The 24113-nt window shown below is 53.2% G+C and overlaps 1 protein-coding gene across 1 annotated transcript in view; it reads right to left on the bottom strand.

The window, feature by feature from the left end:
* kif1ca (kinesin family member 1C, a) overlaps positions 1 to 24113 on the bottom strand; it is a 109019-nt gene that overhangs the window by 53201 nt on the left and 31705 nt on the right. Inside the window, exons 3-9 of the mRNA XM_090183304.1 lie at positions 20483 to 20559; positions 20268 to 20382; positions 20067 to 20131; positions 16549 to 16614; positions 16195 to 16373; positions 3388 to 3499; positions 742 to 964 (exon numbers count right to left, since the gene is read on the bottom strand). Of these exons, the coding sequence (XP_090039430.1) occupies positions 742 to 964; positions 3388 to 3499; positions 16195 to 16373; positions 16549 to 16614; positions 20067 to 20131; positions 20268 to 20382; positions 20483 to 20559 (837 nt within the window). The remainder of the gene's footprint in view (positions 1 to 741; positions 965 to 3387; positions 3500 to 16194; positions 16374 to 16548; positions 16615 to 20066; positions 20132 to 20267; positions 20383 to 20482; positions 20560 to 24113) is intronic.

The raw sequence follows: 24113 nt of genomic DNA, 5'->3' as shown, positions 1-24113 counted from the left end.
ATCTAGCTCCTCTCCCCTCCATCTAGCTCCTCTCCCCTCCATCTAGCTCCTCTCCCCTCCATCTAGCTCCTCTCCTCTCCATCTAGCTCCTCTCCTCTCCATCTAGCTCCTCTCCTCTCCATCTAGCTCCTCTCCCCTCCATCTAGCTCCTCTCCCCTCCATCTAGCTCCTCTCCCCTCCATCTAGCTCCTCTCCCCTCCATCTAGCTCCTCTCCTCTCCATCTAGCTCCTCTCCCCTCCATCTAGCTCCTCTCCCCTCCATCTAGCTCCTCTCCCCTCCATCTAGCTCCTCTCCCCTCCATCTAGCTCCTCTCCCCTCCATCTAGCTCCTCTCCTCTCCATCTAGCTCCTCTCCCCTCCATCTAGCTCCTCTCCCCTCCATCTAGCTCCTCTCCTCTCCATCTAGCTCCTCTCCTCTCCATCTAGCTCCTCTCCCCTCCATCTAGCTCCTCTCCTCTCCATCTAGCTCCTCTCCCCTCCATCTAGCTCCTCTCCCCTCCATCTAGCTCCTCTCCTCTCCATCTAGCTCCTCTCCTCTCCATCTAGCTCCTCTCCCCTCCATCTAGCTCCTCTCCCCTCCATCTAGCTCCTCTCCTCTCCATCTAGCTCCTCTCCTCTCCATCTAGCTCCTCTCCTCTCCATCCCTCCCAAGGGAGCTGTTCATAACACACTGTTCAATGTGTTTGTGTAAAACAAACAGGTTATCAATAAGTTGTGTGAAATGTCTAGCAGGACTCTCACCCAGGTTCTCTTTCAGGAGCCAGGTGAGGACCGAGTCTCTGTAGGGGATGAAGTCGGACTTCCTCTTCTTACTGTTCTGCATTTCAGCCAGAGCAGAGATGACCTTCCCCAGGGTGGTGAGAGACTTGTTGATATTAGCTCCTTCCTTCAACCTCAAACCCTTTGCCCCCGACGAGTCAGCTCTCTCACTACCAGCTAGGTCCACCAGACTGACCTTACTGACCTGGAGAGAATAACATGGTTAATACCTAACCCCTGACCTCTAGGTCCACCAGACTGACCTGGAGAGAATAACATGGTTAATACCTAACCCCTGACCTCTAGGTCCACCAGACTGACCTGGAGAGAATAACATGGTTAATACCTAACCCCTGACCTATAGGTCCACCAGACTCATCACCAGACTCATCACCAGAGTCATCACCAGAGTTACAGTACATTCATACCAGCCCCCCCCCCTCCTCATCACCAGAGTTACAGTACATTCATACCAGCCCCCCCCCCCACCTCCTCATCACCAGAGTTACAGTACATTCATACCAGCCCCCCCCCCTCATCATCACCAGAGTTACAGTACATTCATACCAGCCCCCCCCCCCCTCATCATCAGAGTTACAGTACATTCATACCAGCCCCCCCCCCCTCCTCATCATCACCAGAGTTACAGTACATTCATACCAGCCCCCCCCCCCTCATCATCACCAGAGTTACAGTACATTCATACCAGCCCCCCCCCCTCCTCATCATCACCATAGTTACAGTATATTCATACCAGCCCCCCCCCTCATCACCAGAGTTACAGTATATTCATACCAGCCCCCCCCCTCCTCATCATCACCAGAGTTACAGTACATTCATACCAGCCCCCCCCACCTCCTCATCATCACCAGAGTTACAGTATATTCATACCAGCCCCCCCCTCCTCCTCATCACCAGAGTTACAGTACATTCATACCAGCCCCCCCCCTCATCACCAGAGTTACAGTACATTCATACCAGCCCCCCCCCACCTCCTCATCATTACCAGAGTTACAGTATATTCATACCAGCCCCCCCTCCTTATCATCACCAGAGTTACAGTACATTCATACCAGCCCCCCCACCTCCTCATCATCACCAGAGTTACAGTATATTCATACCAGACCCCCCTCCTTATCATCACCAGAGTTACAGTACATTCATACCAGCCTCCCCCCCCCCCTCCTTATCATCACCAGAGTTACAGTATATTCATACCAGCCCCCACCTCCTCATCACCAGAGTTACAGTACATTCATACCAGCCCCCCCCACCTCCTCATCATCACCAGAGTTACAGTATATTCATACCAGCCCCCACCTCCTCATCACCAGAGTTACAGTACATTCATACCAGCCCCCCCCCTCCTCATCATCACCAGAGTTACAGTACATTCATACCAGCCCCCTCTCCTCATCACCAGAGTTACAGTACATTCACACCAGCCCCCCCCCTCCCCATCACCAGAGTTACAGAACATTCATACCAGCCCCCCCTCCTCATCACCAGAGTTACAGTACATTCATACCAGCCCCCCCCACCTCCTCATCATCACCAGAGTTACAGTATATTCATACCAGCCCCCACCTCCTCATCACCAGAGTTACAGTACATTCATACCAGCCCCCCCCCCTCCTCATCATCACCAGAGTTACAGTACATTCATACCAGCCCCCTCTCCTCATCACCAGAGTTACAGTACATTCACACCAGCCCCCCCCCTCCCCATCACCAGAGTTACAGAACATTCATACCAGCCCCCCCTCCTCATCACCAGAGTTACAGTACATTCATACCAGCCCCCCCCCCCCACCCCTCATCACCAGAGTTACAGTACATTCATACCAGCCCCCCCCCCCTCATCACCATAGTTACAGTACATTCATACCAGGCCCCCCCCCCTCATCACCAGAGTTACAGTACATTCATACCAGCCCCCCCCCCCTCCACCTCACCAGAGTTACAGTACATTCATACCAGCCACCCCCCCCCCTCCTCCTCACCAGAGAGTAAGTCTGACTCTCCTCCACCTCACATTCATACTAGCCCCCCCCCTCCTCATCACCAGAGAGTTAGTCTGACTCTCCTCCACCTCACATTCATACTAGCCTCCCCCCTCCTCATCACCAGAGAGTAAGTCTGACTCTCCTCCACCTCACATTCATACTAGCCTCCCCCCTCCTCCTCACCAGAGAGTAAGTCTGACTCTCCTCCACCTCACATTCATACTAGCCTCCCCCCTCCTCCTCACCAGAGAGTTAGTCTGACTCTCCTCCACCTCACATTCATACTAGCCTCCCCCCTCCTCATCACCAGAGAGTTAGTCTGACTCTCCTCCACCTCACATTCATACTAGCCTCCCCCCTCCTCCTCACCAGAGAGTTAGTCTGACTCTCCTCCACCTCACATTCATACTAGCCCCCCCCCTCCTCCTCACCAGAGAGTAAGTCTGACTCTCCTCCACCTCACATTCATACTAGCCCCCCCCTCCTCATCACCAGAGAGTTAGTCTGACTCTCCTCCACTCCCCCCAGGGAGGTGTTGGTCTCTTTGTTTCACACCAGCACCTAAACACATCCTGTCTGTCTGACAAACAATAATGGATTATTATTGTGTGTTTACTCGTACCTTCTCAGTGTCCAGGCTGGTGAGTTGGTCTCTTCGTTTCTGTGTGAACACGATGGTGAAGACGGCGTGGGAACGACTAGACGTCTCATTCATATTTGTTGCCGCCACCGTCCTGAAATCAATACCAATCAATCAGTATATCAATCAACAAGTAATCCCTCAATGAACACACACACACCCCACCGTCCTGAAATCAATACCAATCAATCAGCATATCAATCAACAAGTAATCCCTCAATGAACACACACACACCCCACCGTCCTGAAATCAATACCAATCAATCAGTATATCAATCAACAAGTAATACACAATGAGTCAATCAGTCAACTAGATAATATACCAATCAGTCAACTAGTTAATATACCAATCAGTCAACTAGTTAATATACCAATCAGTCAACTAGTTAATATACCAATCAGTAAAATGAATCAAATCATATTTATATAGCCCTTCGTACATCAGCTGATATCTCAAAGTGCTGTACAGAACCCAGCCTAAAACCCCAAACAGCAAGCAATACAGGTGTAAAAGCACGGTGGCTAGGAAAAACTCCCTAGAAAGGCCAAAACCTAGGAAGAAACCTAGAGAGGAACCAGGCTATGTGGGGTGGCCAGTCAGTCAACTAGATAATATACCAATCAGTCAACTAGTTAATATACCAATCAGTCAGTCAACTAGATAATACATCAATCAGTCAACTAGTTAATATACCAATCAGTCAGGCAACTTGTTTACATATCAATCAGTCAACTAGTTATTATACCAATAAGTCAGGCAACTTGTTTACATATCAATCAGTCAACTAGTTTACATATCAATCAGTCAACTAGTTAATATACCAATCAGTCAGTCAACTAGTTAATATACCAATCAGTCAGTCAACTAGTGTATATATCAATCAGTCAACTAGTTAATATACCAATCAGTCAGGCAACTTGTTTACATATCAATCAGTCAACTAGTTAATATACCAATCAGTCAGGCAACTTGTTTACATATCAATCAGTCAACTAGTTTACATATCAATCAGTCAACTAGTTAATATACCAATCAGTAAATTAGTTAATATACCAATCAGCCAGTCACCTAGTGTATATATAAATCAGTCAACTAGTTAATATGCCAATCAGTCAGTCAACTAGTTTAAATATCAGTCAGTCAAATAATTAATATTCCAATCAGTCAACTAGTTTATATATCAATCAGTCAGTCAACTAGTTAATATACCAATCAGTCAACTAGATAATATATCAATCAGTCAGTCACCTAGTGTATATATAAATCAGTCAACTAGTTAATATACCAATCAGTCAGTCAACTAGTTAATTTACCAATCAGTTAGTCAACTAGTTTATATATCAATCAGTTAGTCAACTAGTGTATATATCAATCAGTCAACTAGTTAATATACCAATCAGTCAGGCAACTAGTGTATATATCAATCAGTCAACTAGTTAATATACCAATCAGTCAGGCAACTAGTTTATATATCAATTAGTCAACTTGTTTATATATCAACCAGTCAGTCAACTAGTTTATATATCAATCAGTCAACTAGTTTACATATCAATCAGTCAACTAGTTTATATATCAATCAGTCAACTAGTTAATATACCAATCAGTCAGTCAACTAGTTTATATATCAATCAGTCAACTTGTTTATATATCAGTCAGTCAATTAGTTTATATATCAATCAGTCAGTCAACTAATTTATATATCAATCAGTCAACTAGTTTACATATCAATCAGTCAACTAGTTAATATACCAATCAGTAAATTAGTTAATATACCAATCAGCCAGTCACCTAGTGTATATATAAATCAGTCAACTAGTTAATATACCAATCAGTCAGTCAACTAGTTTAAATATCAGTCAGTCAACTAATTAATATTCCAATCAGTCAACTAGTTTATATATCAATCAGTCAGTCAACTAGTTAATTTACCAATCAGTCAACTAGTTTATATATCAATCAGTCAACTAGTTTACATATCAGTCAACTAGTTTATATATCAATCAGTCAACTAGTTAATATACCAATCAGTCAGTCAACTAGTTTATATATCAATCAGTCAACTTGTTTATATATCAGTCAGTCAATTAGTTTATATATCAATCAGTCAGTCAACTAATTTATATATCAATCAGTCAACTAGTTTACATATCAATCAGTCAACTAGTTTATATATCAATCAGTCAACTAGTTAATATACCAATCAGTCAGTCAACTAGTTAATATACAAATCAGCCAGTCAATTAGTTAATATATCAATCAGCAAACTAGTTAATATACCAATCAGTCAACTAGTTAATATACCAATCAGTCAGTCAACTAGTGTATATATAAATCCGTCAACTAGTTAATATACCAATCAGTCAGTCAACTAGTTAATATACCAATCAGTCAGTCAACTAGTGTATATATAAATCAGTCAACTAGTTAATATACCAGTCAGTCAGTCAACTAGTTAATTTACCAATCAGTCAGTCAACTAGTTTATATATCAATCAGTTAGTCAACTAGTGTATATATCAATCAGTCAACTAGTTAATATACCAATCAGTCAGGCAACTAGTGTATATATCAATCAGTCAACTAGTTAATATACCAATCAGTCAGGCAACTAGTTTATATATCAATTAGTCAACTTGTTTATATATCAACCAGTCAGTCAACTAGTTTATATATCAATCAGTCAACTAGTTTACATATCAATCAGTCAACTAGTTTATATATCAATCAGTCAACTAGTTAATATACCAATCAGTCAGTCAACTAGTTTATATATCAATCAGTCAACTTGTTTATATATCAGTCAGTCAATTAGTTTATATATCAATCAGTCAGTCAACTAATTTATATATCAATCAGTCAACTAGTTTATATATCAATCAGTCAACTAGTTAATATACCAATCAGTCAGTCAACTAGTGTATATATAAATCAGTCAACTAGTTAATATACCAATCAGTCAGTCAACTAGTTAATATACCAATCAGTCAGTCAACTAGTTAATATACAAGTCAATGAGTCAACTAGTTAATATATATCAATCAGTCAGTCAACTAGTTAATATACCAATCAGTCAGTCAACTAGTGTATATATAAATCAGTCAACTAGTTAATATACCAATCAGTCAGTCAACTAGTTAATATACCAATCAGTCAGTCAACTAGTTAATACACCAATCAGTCAGTCAGCTAGTTAATATACCAATCAGTGAGTCAACTAGTTAATATACAGTGAGGAAAAAAAGTATTTAGTCAGCCACCAATTGTGCAAGTTCTCCCATTTAAAAAGATGAGAGAGGTCTGTAATTTTCATCATAGGTACACTTCAACTATGACAGACAAAATGAGAAGAAAAAAAATTAATAGTTTATGGTTCCTGTAGTAATAGTATAGTATATATAGTAACCTGATCTGAGCCAGAATGGTTCCTGTTTCTGTAGTAATAGTATAGTATATATAGTAACCTGATCTGAGCCAGAATGGTTCCTGTAGTAATAGTATAGTATATATAGTAACCTGATCTGAGCCAGAATGGTTCCTGTTTCTGCTGTAATACTATAGTATATATAGTAACCTGATCTGAGCCAGAATGGTTCCTGTTTCTGCTGTAATACTATAGTATATATAGTAACATGATCTGAGCCAGAATGGTTCCTGTTTCTGTAGTAATAGTATAGTATATATAGTAACCTGATCTGAGCCAGAATGGTTCCTGTAGTAATAGTATAGTATATATAGTAACCTGATCTGAGCCAGCATGGTTCCTGTAGTAATAATATAGTATATATAGTAACCTGATCTGAGCCAGAATGGTTCCTGTTTCTGTAGTAATAGTATAGTATATATAGTAACCTGATCTGAGCCGTTCCCTACACACCATGTCCTGTCCCTCACCCCGTTCCCTACACACCATGTCCTGTCCCCCACCCCGTTCCCTACACACCATGTCCTGTCCCTCACCCCGTTCCCTACACACCATGTCCTGTCCCCCACCACCACCCCGTTCCCTACACACCATGTCCTGACCCCCACCCCGTTCCCTACACACCATGTCCTGTCCTACAGCCTGTTCCCTACACACCATGTCCTGTCCTCCACCCCGTTCCCTACACACCATGTCCTCCACCCCGTTCTCGACACACCATGTCCTGTCCTAGAGCCCGTTCCCTGTCCTCTACCCCGTTCCCTACACACCATGTCCTGTCCCCCACCCCGTTCCCTACACAACATGTCCTGTCCCCCACCCCGTTCCCTACACACCATGTCCTGTCCCTCACCCCGTTCCCTACACACCATGTCCTGTCCCCCACCCCGTTCCCTACACACCATGTCCTGTCCCTCACACCGTTCCCTACACACCATGTCCTGTCCCCCACCACCACCCCGTTCCCTACACACCATGTCCTGACCCCCACCCCGTTCCCTACACACCATGTCCTGTCCTACAGCCTGTTCCCTACACACCATGTCCTGTCCCCCACCCCGTTCTCTACACACCATGTCCTGTCCTACAGCCTGTTCCCTACACACCATGTCCTGTCCCCCACCCCGTTCCCTACACACCATGTCCTGTCCCCCACCCCGTTCCCTACACACCATGTCCTGTCCCCCACCCCGTTCCCTACACACCATGTCCTGTCCTCCACCCCGTTCCCTACACACCATGTCCTGTCCTCCACCCCGTTCTCTACACACCATGTCCTGTCCTACAGCCCGTTCCCTACTCACCATGTCCTGTCCTCCACCCCGTTCCCTACACACCATGTCCTGTCCTACACCCCGGTCCCTACACACCATGTCCTGTCCCACCCCACCCCGTTCCCTACACACCATGTCCTGTCCCCCACCCCCACCCCGTTCCCTACACACCATGTCCTGTCCCCCACCCCGTTCCCTACACACCATGTCCCCCACCCCGTTCCCTACACACCATGTCCTGTCCTCCACCCCGTTCCCTACACACCATGTCCTGTCCTCCACCCCGTTCTCTACACACCATGTCCTGTCCTACACCCCGTTCCCTACACACCATGTCCTGTCCTCCACCCCGTTCTCTACACACCATGTCCTGTCCTACAGCCCGTTCCCTACTCATCATGTCCTGTCCTACACCCCGTTCCCTACACATCATGTCCTGTCCTACACCCCGGTCCCTACACACCATGTCCTGTCCCACCCCCACCCCGTTCCCTACACACCATGTCCTGTCCCCCACCCCCACCCCGTTCCCTACACACCATGTCCTGTCCCCCACCCCGTTCCCTACACACCATGTCATGTCCCACACCCCGTTCCCTACACACAATGTCCTGTCCTACAGCCCGTTCCCTACACACCATGTCCTGTCCCCCACCCCGTTCTCTACAAACCATGTCCTGTCCCCCACCCCGTTCCCTACACACCATGTCCTGTCCCCCACCCCGTTCCCTACACACCATGTCCTGTCCCCCACCCCCACCCCGGTCTCTACACACCATGTCCTGTCCCCCACACCGTTCCCTACACACCATGTCCTGTCCCCCAACCCCACCCCGTTCTCTACACACCATGTCCAGTCCCCCACACCGTTCCCTACACACCATGTCCTGTCCCCCACCCCCACCCCATTCCCTACACACCATGTCCTGTCCCCCACCCCGTTCCCTACACACCATGTCCTGTCCTCTACCCCGTTCCCTACACACCATGTCCTGTCCCCCACCCCGTTCCCTACACAACATGTCCTGTCCCCCACCCCGTTCCCTACACACCATGTCCTGTCCCTCACCCCGTTCCCTACACACCATGTCCTGACCCCCACCCCGTTCCCTACACACCATGTCCTGTCCTACAGCCTGTTCCCTACACACCATGTCCTGTACCCCACCCCGTTCCCTACACACCATGTCCTGTCCCCCACCCCGTTCCCTACACACCATGTCCTGTCCCCCACCCCGTTCCCTACACACCATGTCCTGTCCTCCACCCCGTTCCCTACACACCATGTCCTGTCCTCCACCCCGTTCTCTACACACCATGTCCTGTCCTACAGCCCGTTCCATACTCACCATGTCCTGTCCTCCACCCCGTTCCCTACACACCATGTCCTGTCCTACACCCCGGTCCCTACACACCATGTCCTGTCCCACCCCACCCCGTTCCCTACACACCATGTCCTGTCCCCCACCCCCACCCCGTTCCCTACACACCATGTCCTGTCCCCCACCCCGTTCCCTACACACCATGTCCTGTCCCCCACCCCGTTCCCTACACACCATGTCCTGTCCTCCACCCTGTTCCCTACACACCATGTCCTGTCCTACAGCCTGTTCCCTACACACCATGTCCTGTACCCCACCCCGTTCCCTACACACCATGTCCTGTCCCCCACCCCGTTCCCTACACACCATGTCCTGTCCCCCACCCCGTTCCCTACACACCATGTCCTGTCCTCCACCCCGTTCCCTACACACCATGTCCTGTCCTCCACCCCGTTCTCTACACACCATGTCCTGTCCTACAGCCCGTTCCATACTCACCATGTCCTGTCCTCCACCCCGTTCCCTACACACCATGTCCTGTCCTACACCCCGGTCCCTACACACCATGTCCTGTCCCACCCCACCCCGTTCCCTACACACCATGTCCTGTCCCCCACCCCCACCCCGTTCCCTACACACCATGTCCTGTCCCCCACCCCGTTCCCTACACACCATGTCCTGTCCCCCACCCCGTTCCCTACACACCATGTCCTGTCCTCCACCCTGTTCCCTACACACCATGTCCTGTCCTCCACCCCGTTCACTACACACCATGTCCTGTCCTCCACCCCGTTCTCTACACACCATGTCCTGTCCTACAGCCCGTTCCCTACTCATCATGTCCTGTCCTCCACCCAGTTCTCTACAAACCATGTCCTGTCCTACAGCCCGTTCCCTACTCATCATGTCCTGTCCCCCACCCCGTTCCCTACACACCATGTCCTGTCCCCCACCCCCACCCCGTTCCCTACACGCCATGTCCTGTCCCCCACCCCGTTCCCTACACACCATGTCCTGTCCCACACCCCGTTCCCTACACACAATGTCCTGTCCTACAGCCCGTTCCCTACACACCATGTCCTGTCCCCCACCCCGTTCTCTACAAACCATGTCCTGTCCCCCACCCCGTTCCCTACACACCATGTCCTGTCCCCCACCCCCACCCCGGTCTCTACACACCATGTCCTGTCCCCCACACCGTTCCCTACACACCATGTCCTGTCCCCCACCCCCACCCCGTTCTCTACACACCATGTCCAGTCCCCCACACCGTTCCCTACACACCATGTCCTGTCCCCCACCCCCACCCCATTCCCTACACACCATGTCCTGTCCCCCACCCCGTTCCCTACACACCATGTCCTGTCCTACAGCCCGTTCTCTACACACCATGTCCTGTCCTCCACCCCGTTTTCTACACACCATGTCCTGTCCCCCACCCCGTTCCCTACACACCATGTCCTGTCCCCCACCCTCACCCCGTTCCCTACACACCATGTCCTGTCCCCCACCCCCACCCCGTTCCCTACACACCATGTCCTGTCCCCCACACCGTTCCCTACACACCATGTCCTGTCCTCTACCCCGTTCCCTACACACCATGTCCTGTCCCCCACCCCCACCCCGTTCCCTACACACCATGTCCTGTCCCCCACACCGTTCCCTACACACCATGTCCTGTCCTCTACCCCGTTCCCTACACACTATGTCCTGTCCCCCACCCCGCTCCCTACACACCATGTCCTGTCCCTCACCCCCACACCGTTCCCTACACACCATGTCCTGTCCCCCACACCGTTCCCTACACATCATGTCCTGTCCCCCACCCCGTTCCCTACACACCATGTCCTGTCCCCCACCCCGTTCCCTACACACCTTTCCTGTCCCCCACCCCGTTCCCTACACACCATGTCCTGTCCTCCACCCCGTTCCCTACACACCATGTCCTGTCCTACACCCCGGTCCCTACACACCATGTCCTGTCCTACAGCCCGTTCCCTACACACCATGTCCTGTCCTCCACCCCGTTCTCTACACACCATGTCCTGTCCCCCACCCCGTTCCCTACACACCATGTCCTGTCCCAAACCCTCACCCCGTTCCCTACACACCATGTCCTGTCCCCCACCCCCACCCCGTTCCCTACACACCATGTCCTGTCCCCCACACCGTTCCCTACACACCATGTCCTGTCCTCTACCCCGTTCCCTACACACCATGTCCTGTCCCCCACCCCGTTCCCTACACACCATGTCCTGTCCTACAGCCCGTTCCCTACACACCATGTCATGTCCCCCACACCGTTCCCTACACACCATGTCCTGTCCCCCACCCCGTTCCCTAAACACCATGTCCTGTCCCCCACCCCGTTCCCTACACACCATGTCCTGTCCTACAGCCCGTTCCCTACACACCATGTCCTGTCCCCCACCCCGTTCCCTACACACCATGTCCTGTCCCACAGCCCGTTCCCTACACACCATGTCCTGTCCCCCACCCCGTTCCCTACACACCATGTCCTGTCCCACAGCCCGTTCCCTACACACCATGTCCTGTCCCCCACCCCCACACCGTTCCCTACACACCGTGTCCTGTCCCCACCCCGTTCCCTACACACCATGTCCTGTCCCCCACCCCGTTCCCTACACACCATGTTCTGTCCCCACCCCCACACCGTTCCCTACACACCATGTCCTGTCCCACACCCCGTTCCCTACACACCATGTCCTGTCCTACAGCCCGTTCCCTACACACCATGTCCTGTCCCCCACCCCGTTCCCTACACACCATGTCCTGTCCCACAGCCCGTTCCCTACACACCATGTCCTGTCCCCCACCCCGTTCCCTACACACCATGTCCTGTCCCACAGCCCGTTCCCTACACACCATGTCCTGTCCCCCACCCCCACACCGTTCCCTACACACCATGTCCTGTCCCACACCCCGTTCCCTACACACCATGTCCTGTCCTACAGCCCGTTCCCTACACACCATGTCCTGTCCCCCACCCCCACCCTGTTCCCTACACACCATGTCTTGTCCCCCACCCCGTTCCCTACACACCATGTCCTGTCCTCTACCCCGTTCCCTACACACCATGTCCTGTCCTATACCCCGTTCCCTACACACCATGTCCTGTCCCCCACCCCGTTCCCTACACACCATGTCCTGTCCTACAGCCCATTCCCTACACACCATGTCATGTCCCCCACACCGTTCCCTACACACCATGTCCTGTCCCCCACCCCGTTCCCTACACACCATGTCCTGTCCCCCACCCCGTTCCCTACACACCATGTCCTGTCCTACAGCCCGTTCCCTACACACCATGTCCTGTCCCCCACCCCGTTCCCTACACACCATGTCCTGTCCTCCACCCCGTTCCCTACACACCATGTCCTGTCCTCCACCCCGTTCTCTACACACCATGTCCTGTCCTACAGCCCGTTCCATACTCACCATGTCCTGTCCTCCACCCCGTTCCCTACACACCATGTCCTGTCCTACACCCCGGTCCCTACACACCATGTCCTGTCCCACCCCACCCCGTTCCCTACACACCATGTCCTGTCCCCCACCCCCACCCCGTTCCCTACACACCATGTCCTGTCCCCCACCCCGTTCCCTACACACCATGTCCTGTCCCCCACCCCGTTCCCTACACACCATGTCCTGTCCTCCACCCTGTTCCCTACACACCATGTCCTGTCCTCCACCCCGTTCACTACACACCATGTCCTGTCCTACACCCCGTTCCCTTTACACCATGTCCTGTCCTCCACCCAGTTCTCTACAAACCATGTCCTGTCCTACAGCCCGTTCCCTACTCATCATGTCCTGTCCCCCACCCCGTTCCCTACACACCATGTCCTGTCCCCCACCCCCACCCCGTTCCCTACACGCCATGTCCTGTCCCCCACCCCGTTCCCTACACACCATGTCCTGTCCCACACCCCGTTCCCTACACACAATGTCCTGTCCTACAGCCCGTTCCCTACACACCATGTCCTGTCCCCCACCCCGTTCTCTACAAACCATGTCCTGTCCCCCACCCCGTTCCCTACACACCATGTCCTGTCCCCCACCCCGTTCCCTACACACCATGTCCTGTCCCCCACCCCCACCCCGGTCTCTACACACCATGTCCTGTCCCCCACACCGTTCCCTACACACCATGTCCTGTCCCCCACCCCCACCCCGTTCTCTACACACCATGTCCAGTCCCCCACACCGTTCCCTACACACCATGTCCTGTCCCCCACCCCCACCCCATTCCCTACACACCATGTCCTGTCCCCCACCCCGTTCCCTACACACCATGTCCTGTCCTACAGCCCGTTCTCTACACACCATGTCCTGTCCTCCACCCCGTTTTCTACACACCATGTCCTGTCCCCCACCCCGTTCCCTACACACCATGTCCTGTCCCCCACCCTCACCCCGTTCCCTACACACCATGTCCTGTCCCCCACCCCCACCCCGTTCCCTACACACCATGTCCTGTCCCCCACACCGTTCCCTACACACCATGTCCTGTCCTCTACCCCGTTCCCTACACACCATGTCCTGTCCCCCACCCCCACCCCGTTCCCTACACACCATGTCCTGTCCCCCACACCGTTCCCTACACACCATGTCCTGTCCTCTACCCCGTTCCCTACACACCATGTCCTGTCCCCCACCCCGCTCCCTACACACCATGTCCTGTCCCTCACCCCCACACCGTTCCCTACACACCATGTCCTGTCCCCCACACCGTTCCCTACACATCATGTCCTGTCCCCCACCCCGTTCCCTACACACCATGTCCTGTCCCCCACCCCGTTCCCTACACACCTTTCCTGTCCCCCACCCCGTTCCCTACACACCATGTCCTGTCCTCCACCCCGTTCCCTACACACCATGTCCTGTCCTACACCCCGGTCCCTACACACCATGTCCTGTCCTACAGCCCGTTCCCTACACACCATGTCCTGTCCTCCACCCCGTTCTCTACACACCATGTCCTGTCCCCCACCCCGTTCCCTACACACCATGTCCTGTCCCCCACCCTCACCCCGTTCCCTACACACCATGTCCTGTCCCCCACCCCCACCCCGTTCCCTACACACCATGTCCTGTCCCCCACACCGTTCCCTACACACCATGTCCTGTCCTCTACCCCGTTCCCTACACACCATGTCCTGTCCCCCACCCCGTTCCCTACACACCATGTCCTGTCCTACAGCCCGTTCCCTACACACCATGTCATGTCCCCCACACCGTTCCCTACACACCATGTCCTGTCCCCCACCCCGTTCCCTAAACACCATGTCCTGTCCCCCACCCCGTTCCCTACACACCATGTCCTGTCCTACAGCCCGTTCCCTACACACCATGTCCTGTCCCCCACCCCGTTCCCTACACACCATGTCCTGTCCCACAGCCCGTTCCCTACACACCATGTCCTGTCCCCCACCCCGTTCCCTACACACCATGTCCTGTCCCACAGCCCGTTCCCTACACACCATGTCCTGTCCCCCACCCCCACACCGTTCCCTACACACCGTGTCCTGTCCCCACCCCGTTCCCTACACACCATGTCCTGTCCCCCACCACGTTCCCTACACACCATGTTCTGTCCCCACCCCCACACCGTTCCCTACACACCATGTCCTGTCCCACACCCCGTTCCCTACACACCATGTCCTGTCCTACAGCCCGTTCCCTACACACCATGTCCTGTCCCCCACCCCGTTCCCTACACACCATGTCCTGTCCCACAGCCCGTTCCCTACACACCATGTCCTGTCCCCCACCCCGTTCCCTACACACCATGTCCTGTCCCACAGCCCGTTCCCTACACACCATGTCCTGTCCCCCACCCCCACACCGTTCCCTACACACCATGTCCTGTCCCACACCCCGTTCCCTACACACCATGTCCTGTCCTACAGCCCGTTCCCTACACACCATGTCCTGTCCCCCACCCCCACCCTGTTCCCTACACACCATGTCTTGTCCCCCACCCCGTTCCCTACACACCATGTCCTGTCCTCTACCCCGTTCCCTACACACCATGTCCTGTCCTATACCCCGTTCCCTACACACCATGTCCTGTCCCCCACCCCGTTCCCTACACACCATGTCCTGTCCCCCACCCCGTTCCCTACACACCATGTCCTGTCCTACAGCCCATTCCCTACACACCATGTCATGTCCCCCACACCGTTCCCTACACACCATGTCCTGTCCCCCACCCCGTTCCCTACACACCATGTCCTGTCCCCCACCCCGTTCCCTACACACCATGTCCTGTCCTACAGCCCGTTCCCTACACACCATGTCCTGTCCCCCACCCCGTTCCCTACACACCATGTCCTGTCCCGCAGCCCGTTCCCTACACACCATGTCCTGTACCCCACCCCGTTCCCTACACACCATGTCCTGTACCCCACCCCGTTCCCTACACACCATGTCCTGTCCCCCACCCCGTTCCCTACACACCATGTCCTGTCCCACAGCCCGTTCCCTACACACCATGTCCTGTCCCCCACCCCCACACCGTTCCCTACACACCATGTCCTGTCCCCCACCCCGTTCCCTACACACCATGTCCTGTCCCCCACCCCCACACCGTTCCCTACACACCATGTTCTGTCCCCCACCCCGTTCCCTACACACCATGTCCTGTCCCCCACCCCCACCCCGTTCCCTACACACCATGTCCTGTCCCCCACCCCCACACCGTTCCCTACACACCATGTCCTGTCCCCCATCACGTTCCCTCACCTAGCTTTGTTTCCACAGTCCATTAGGTCCTGAATGTCATTGTATCCGGTCACAGCCAGTTTAGACAGATCTTCAACGTACGGTCCCATTATAGGGTGCTCCCTAACACGGAGTGTACCCTTCGACTTAGGGTTCAACAGGTCACGCACCCTCTCACAGTAGATCTCCATGTAGGACACCTGTAATAGAGAACAGACTAATGAAGGGTGGAAGGGTAGAAGTGAAGGTCACTAAAGGGCCAAGTAAAGGAAGGAAGGAAAGAAGGGAGTCTAGAAGTGTGGAAGTGAAAGTCACTAAAGGGTCAAGGAAAGGAAGGAAGGAAGGGAGTCTAGAAGTGTGTGTGGCTCCACATACCTCCACTGAGAAGGAGAGATCAGGATCTGTGTTTCCAACTGTCCTCTTAAACAAATCCTCACACAGCTGGAGAGAGAGCGGGATGGGGAGGGAGATGGAGAGAGAGAGAGAGGGGTGGGGAGGGAGATGAAGAGAGAGGGGGGGTGGGGAGGGAGATGGAGAGAGAGAGAGAGGGGTGGGGAGGGAGATGGAGAGAGAGAGGGGGTTGGGAGATGAGAGAGGGGGTGGGGAGGGAGATGGAGAGAGAGAGAGAGGGGTGGGGAGGAAGGGATATCGAGAGAGAGAGAGGGGTGGGGAGGGAGATGGAGAGAGAGAGAGGGGTGGGGAGGGAGATGGAGAGAGAGAGAGGGGTGGGGAGGGAGATGGAGAGAGAGAGGGTGGGGAGGGAGATGGAGAGAGAGAGAGAGGGGTGGGGAGGGAGATGAAGAGAGAGGGGGGGTGGGGAGGGAGATGTAGAGAGAGAGAGAGGGGTGGGGAGGGAGATGAAGAGAGAGGGGGGGTGGGGAGGGAGATGGAGAGAGAGAGAAAGAGAGAGGGGTGGGGAGGGAGATGGAGAGAGAGAGGGGTGGGGAGGGAGATGGAGAGAGAGAGAGAGGGGTGGGGAGGGAGATGAAGAGAGAGGGGGGGTGGGGAGGGAGATGGAGAGAGAGAGAGAGAGAGGGGTGGGGAGGGAGATGGAGAGAGAGAGGGGTGGGGAGGGAGATGAAGAGAGAGAGGGGTGGGGAGGGAGATGAAGAGAGAGGGGTGGGGAGGGAGATGGAGAGAGAGAGAGGGGTGGGGAGGGAGATGAAGAGAGAGGGGGGGTGGGGAGGGAGATGTAGAGAGAGAGAGAGGGGTGGGGAGGGAGATGGAGAGAGAGAGAGGGGTGGGGAGGGAGGGATATGGAGAGAGAGAGCGATATGGGGAGGGAGGGATATGGAGAGAGAGAGCGGGATGGGGAGGGAGATGGAGAGAGAGAGGGGGGTGGGGAGGGAGATGAAGAGAGAGGGGGGGTGGGGAGGGAGATGGAGAGAGAGAGAGAGGGGTGTGGAGGGAGATGGAGAGAGAGAGAGAGGGGTGGGGAGGGAGATGGAGAGAGAGAGGGGGGTGGGGAGGGAGATGAAGAGAGAGGGGGGGTGGGGAGGGAGATGGAGAGAGAGAGAGAGAGGGGTGGGGAGGGAGATGGAGAGAGAGAGAGGGGTGGGGAGGGAGGGATATGGAGAGAGAGAGGGGTGGGGAGGGAGATGGAGAGAGAGAGAGGGGTGGGGAGAGAGATGGAGAGAGAGAGAGGGGTGGGGAGGGAGATGGAGAGAGAGAGAGGGGTGGGGAGGGAGATGGAGAGAGAGAGAGGGGTGGGGAGGGAGATGGAGAGAGAGAGGGTGGGGAGGGAGATGGAGAGAGAGAGAGAGGGGTGGGGAGGGAGATGAAGAGAGAGGGGGGGTGGGGAGGGAGATGTAGAGAGAGAGAGAGGGGTGGGGGAGGGAGATGAAGAGAGAGGGGGGGTGGGGAGGGAGATGGAGAGAGAGAGAGAGAGAGAGGGGTGGGGAGGGAGATGGAGAGAGAGAGGGGTGGGGAGGGAGATGGAGAGAGAGAGAGAGGGGTGGGGAGGGAGATGAAGAGAGAGGGGGGTGGGGTGGGAGATGGAGAGAGAGAGGGAGAGAGGGGTGGGGTGGGAGATGGAGAGAGAGAGGGGTGGGGAGGGAGATGAAGAGAGAGAGGGGTGGGGAGGGAGATGAAGAGAGAGGGGTGGGGAGGGAGATGGAGAGAGAGAGAGGGGTGGGGAGGGAGATGAAGAGAGAGGGGGGGGTGGGGAGGGAGATGTAGAGAGAGAGAGAGGGGTGGGGAGGGAGATGGAGAGAGAGAGAGGGGTGGGGAGGGAGGGATATGGAGAGAGAGAGCGATATGGGGAGGGAGGGATATGGAGAGAGAGAGCGGGATGGGGAGGGAGATGGAGAGAGAGGGGGGTGGGAGGGAGATGAAGAGAGAGGGGGGGTGGGGAGGGAGATGGAGAGAGAGAGAGAGGGGTGTGGAGGGAGATGGAGAGAGAGAGAGAGGGGTGGGGAGGGAGATGGAGAGAGAGAGGGGGGTGGGGAGGGAGATGAAGAGAGAGGGGGGGTGGGGAGGGAGATGGAGAGAGAGAGAGAGAGGGGTGGGGAGGGAGATGGAGAGAGAGAGAGGGGTGGGGAGGGAGGGATATGGAGAGAGAGGGGTGGGGAGGGAGATGGAGAGAGAGAGAGGGGTGGGGAGAGAGATGGAGAGAGAGAGAGGGGTGGGGAGGGGGGATATGGAGAGAGCGGGATGGGAAGGGAGATGGAGAGAGAGAGAGGGGTGGGGAGGGCGATGAAGAGAGGGGGGTGGGGAGAGAGATGGAGAGAGAGAGGGGGGTGGGGAGAGAGATGGAGAGAGAGGGGGGGATGGGGAGAGTGATGGAGAGAGAGAGGGGGGGAGGGAGATGGAGAGAGGGGGTGGGGAGAGAGATGGAGAGAGAGAGGGGATGGGGAGAGAGATCGAGAGAGAGAGGGGAATGGGGAGAGAGAGATGAAGAGAGAGAGCGGGTAGGGAGAGAGATGGAGAGAGAGAGGGGGTAGGGAGAGAGATGGAGAGAGAGAGAGGGGGGTGGGGAGAGAGATGGAGAGAGAGCGGGTAGGGAGAGAGATGGTGAGAGAGCGGGTAGGGAGAGAGATGGAGAGAGAGAGGGGGGGGGGTGGGGAGGGAGATGGAGAGAGAGAGACAGAGAGAGAGGGGGATGGGGAGAGAGAGAGAGAGAGAGAGAGAGCGAGAGAGAGAGAAGGGGGGTGGGGAGAGAGATGGAGAGAGAGTGGGATTGGGAGAGAGATGGAGAGAGAGAGAGAGGGGGATGGGGAGAGAGATGGAGAGAGAGAGAGAGAGAGGGGGATGGGGAGAGAGATGGAGAGAGAGAGAGAGAGAGAGAGAGAGAGAGAGAGGGGGGGATGGGGAGAGAGATGGAGAGAGAGAGGGGGTGGGGAGAGAGAGAGCGGGGTGGGGAGAGATGGAGAGAGAGAGGGGGTGGGGAGAGAGAGAGAGAGAGAGAGAGAGAGAGGGGGGGATGGGGAGAGAGATGGAGAGAGAGAGAGAGAGGTGATGGGGAGAGAGATGAAGAGAGCAGGATGGGAGAGAGACAGAGAGAGAGGGATGGGGAGAGGGAGAGAGAGACAGAGAGAGAGGGGGATGGGGAGAGAGAGACAAAGAGAGAGGGGGATGGGGAGGAGAGAGACAAAGAGAGAGGGGGATGGGGAGAGAGAGACAAAGAGAGAGGGGGATGGGGAGAGAGAGACAAAGAGAGAGGGGGATGGGGAGAGAGAGACAAAGAGAGAGGGGGATGGGGAGAGAGAGACAAAGAGAGAGGGGGATGGGGAGAGAGAGACAAAGAGAGAGGGGGATGGGGAGAGAGAGACAAAGAGAGAGGGGGATGGGAGACAAATATAACAATATAAATCATTTACAATAAAAGTGTTAAATTCAGTTCAGTTTAGCTGTTTAAATGAACATGACTGTGTCAGAGGTCAGGGGTCAGTTACCTGGGGAATGATCCCCTCCTGTCCCTCTTCCTGTCTTCCCATCATGGTGTAACTCTTCCCCGCTCCTGGAAACATAACAAACAGCAGAACAACATTCAATATATCATGAGTAGTATCTACGGTATAGTATCTACGGTATAGTATCTACGGTATAGTATCTACGGTATAGTATCTACGGTATAGCTAGATGGGTGAACCAACCGGTCTGTCCGTAGGCGAAGATACAGACATTGTATCCTTCAAAAGCATGAAGCAGCATCTCCTCTCCGATGTCCTTATAGACTTGTCTCTGGGAGGCAAATCTCTCATCCTCCGCCTGGGGAGACAGGACACAACATGGACACACAGTTACCAGATTTACTATGAAGAAGAGAGAAACTGTGGGTCCTTGGGCTCACCGAGAGAGAGAATCTCACCGTAGTGTGTGACCAGTAAGAGTAGTCGAAGGTGAAACTCTTGCCTTCATTCTTGGGCTGTTTGGGGTTGGAGATGCCTGAAGAGGACAGGCAGGCGTTAGTACACACACACAGTAGTACAGACAGAGACACACACAGTGTTGATAAAGGCCTGGGGGTTAGGGTTGTGTTTCCTGAACAAACACCTAGCTCAGACCCTAACCTCAACACACACCCTCTAACCCCCTAGCTCAGACCCTAACCTCAACACACACCCTCTAACCCCCTAGCTCAGACCCTGACCTCAACACACACCCTCTAACCCCCTAGCTCAGACCCTAACCTCAACACACACCCTCTAACCCCCTAGCTCAGACCCTAACCTCAACACACACCCTCTAACCCCCTAGCTCAGACCCTAACCTCAACACACACCCTCTAACCCCCTAGCTCAGACCCTAACCTCAACATAAACCATAACCCCCTAGCTCAGACCCTAACCTCAACACACACCCTCTAACCCCCTAGCTCAGACCCTAACCTCAACATAAACCATAACCCCCTAGCTCAGACCCTAACCTCAACACACACCCTCTAACCCCCTAGCTCAGACCCTAACCTCAACACACACCATCTAACCCCCTAGCTCAGACCCTAACCTCAACACACACCCTCTAACCCCCTAGCTCAGACCCTAACCTCAACACACACCCTGTAACCCCCTAGCTCAGACTCTAACCTCAACACACACCCTCTAACCCCCTAGCTCAGACCCTAACCTCAACATAAACCATAACCCCCTAGCTCAGACCCTAACCTCAACACACACTCTCTAACCCCCTAGCTCAGACCCTAACCTCAACACACACCCTCTAACCCCCTAGCTCAGACCCTAACCTCAACACACACCCTCTAACCCCCTAGCTCAGACCCTAACCTCAACACACACCCTCTAATCCCCTAGCTCAGACCCTAACCTCAACACACACCCTCTAACCCCCTAGCTCAGACCCTAACCTCAACACACACCCTCTAACCCCCTCGCTCAGACCCTAACCTCAACACACACCCTCTAACCCCCTAGCTCAGACCCTAACCTCAACACACACCCTCTAACCCCCTCGCTCAGACCCTAACCTCAACACACACCCTCTAACCCCCTAGCTCAGACCCTAACCTCAACACACACCCTCTAACCCCCTCGCTCAGACCCTAACCTCAACACACACCCTCTAACCCCCTAGCTCAGACCCTAACCTCAACACACACCCTCTAACCCCCTCGCTCAGACCCTAACCTCAACACACACCCTCTAACCCCCTCGCTCAGACCCTAACCTCAACACACACCCTCTAACCCCCTAGCTCAGACCCTAACCTCAACACACACCCTCTAACCCCCTCGCTCAGACCCTAACCTCAACATAAACCATAACCCCCTTCGAACTGAATGTGCAAAAATAACAGACTCTAGGGTCACATGACTGGCACAGGAATTCTGGGATTGCTGCTGAGGCCTGTTCCATGGGATGCATATGACACTCAGACACACACACTCAGACACACACATACACACACACACACACACTCAGACACACACACACAAACTCAGACACACACAAACTCAGACACACACACATGCAGACACACACACACACACACACACATGTAGACACACACACACACACACACACGCAGACACACACACTCTCAGACACACACACTCTCAGACACACATACACACACACACACACTCAGACACACACACACACACAGACACACACACAGACACACACACACACACACATACACACACACACACTCAGACACACACACACACACACACGCAGACACACTCTCAGACACACACACACACACTCACAGACACATGCAGACACACACACACACACACACTCAGACACACACACACACACTCACTCAGACACACACACACACACACACGCAGACACACACACACACACACGCAGACACACACACTCAGACACACACACTCAGACACACACACACACACACTCACTCACTCAGACACACACACACACTCAGACACACACACTCAGACACACACACCCAGACACACTCACACACACTCAGACACACACACACACACTCAGACACACACTCAGACACACACACACACACTCAAGACACACTCAAGACACACACTCAGACACACACTCAGATACACACTCAGATACACACTCAGACACACACACAAACACACACAAACACACACTCAGACACACACACTCAGACACACACTCAGACACTCAAGACACACACACACACACTCAACACACACACACACACTCAAGACACACACACACACTCAGACACACACACACTCAGACACACACTCAGACACACACTCAGACACACACTCAGACACACACTCAGATACACACTCAGACACACACACAAACACACACTCAGACACACACAAACACACACTCAGTCACACACAAACACACACTCAGACACACACACACACACACACTCAGACACACACACACACACACACACTCAGACACACACACAGCCAGGGTTTATTTATAGGCTCAGAGAGGGGTGCTTTGCTTTGATCTCTGGCAGTCTGATGCAACACAGAGAGCCTGACTCACTCAGCCCCACCCTGAACACACACACTCAGACACACACACTCAGCCTCACCCTGAACACACACACGCGTTATGTAACCTGTTGGAGATTTTATACAATCACCATGACGGGGAGAGAGCACCCTACAGAGAGAAGAGGAGTGGAGGAGTGTACCCTACAGAGAGAAGGGGAGTGGAGGAGTGTACCCTACAGAGAGAAGGGGAGTGGAGGAGTGTACCCTACAGAGAGAAGAGTGGAGGAGTGTACCCTACAGAGAGAAGAGTGGAGGAGTGTACCCTACAGAGAGAAGAGGAGTGTACCCTACAGAGAGAAGAGGAGTGGAGGAGTGTACCCTACAGAGAGAAGAGGAGTGGAGGAGTGTACCCTACAGAGATAAGAGGAGTGGAGGAGTGTACCCTACAGAGAGAAGAGTGGAGGAGTGTACCCTACAGAGAGAAGAGGAGTGGAGGAGTGTACCCTACAGAGAGAAGAGGAGTGGAGGAGTGTACCCTACAGAGAGAAGGGGAGTGGAGGAGTGTACCCTACAGAGAGAAGAGTGGAGGAGTGTACCCTACAGAGAGAAGGGGAGTGGAGGAGTGTACCCTACAGAGAGAAGAGTGGAGGAGTGTACCCTACAGAGAGAAGGGGAGTGAAATTCCTCCACCGTGATGTGAGAGACTGATCAACAACTACAGGAAGTGTTTGGTTGGAGTCATTGCATCTAAAGATGGCACCCCCAGTTATTGAGTGTAAGGGGAAAGTGGCACCCCCAGTTATTGAGAGTAAGGGGAAAGTGGCACCCCCAGTTATTGAGAGTAAGGGGAAAGTGGCACCCCCAGTTATTGAGAGTAAGGGGAAAGTGGCACCCCCAGTTATTGAGAGTAAGGGGAAAGTGGCACCCCCAGTTATTGAGAGTAAGGGGGAAGTGGCACCCCCAGTTATTGAGTGTAAGGGGGCTTTTTAACACAGGGGAAGTGTTGCATAACTTTGTTAAATAAATAAGTACACATTTATTTATTTTTTTGTTCCCTCTATCT

The sequence above is a fragment of the Oncorhynchus mykiss genome, chromosome 9 (genome assembly GCF_057628025.1).
Source record: "Oncorhynchus mykiss isolate SJ-2025 chromosome 9, ASM5762802v1, whole genome shotgun sequence".
Taxonomy (NCBI): domain Eukaryota; kingdom Metazoa; phylum Chordata; class Actinopteri; order Salmoniformes; family Salmonidae; genus Oncorhynchus; species Oncorhynchus mykiss.
Note: the sequence above shows the minus strand (reverse complement) of the source record. Positions and strands in the feature narration are given on the sequence as shown.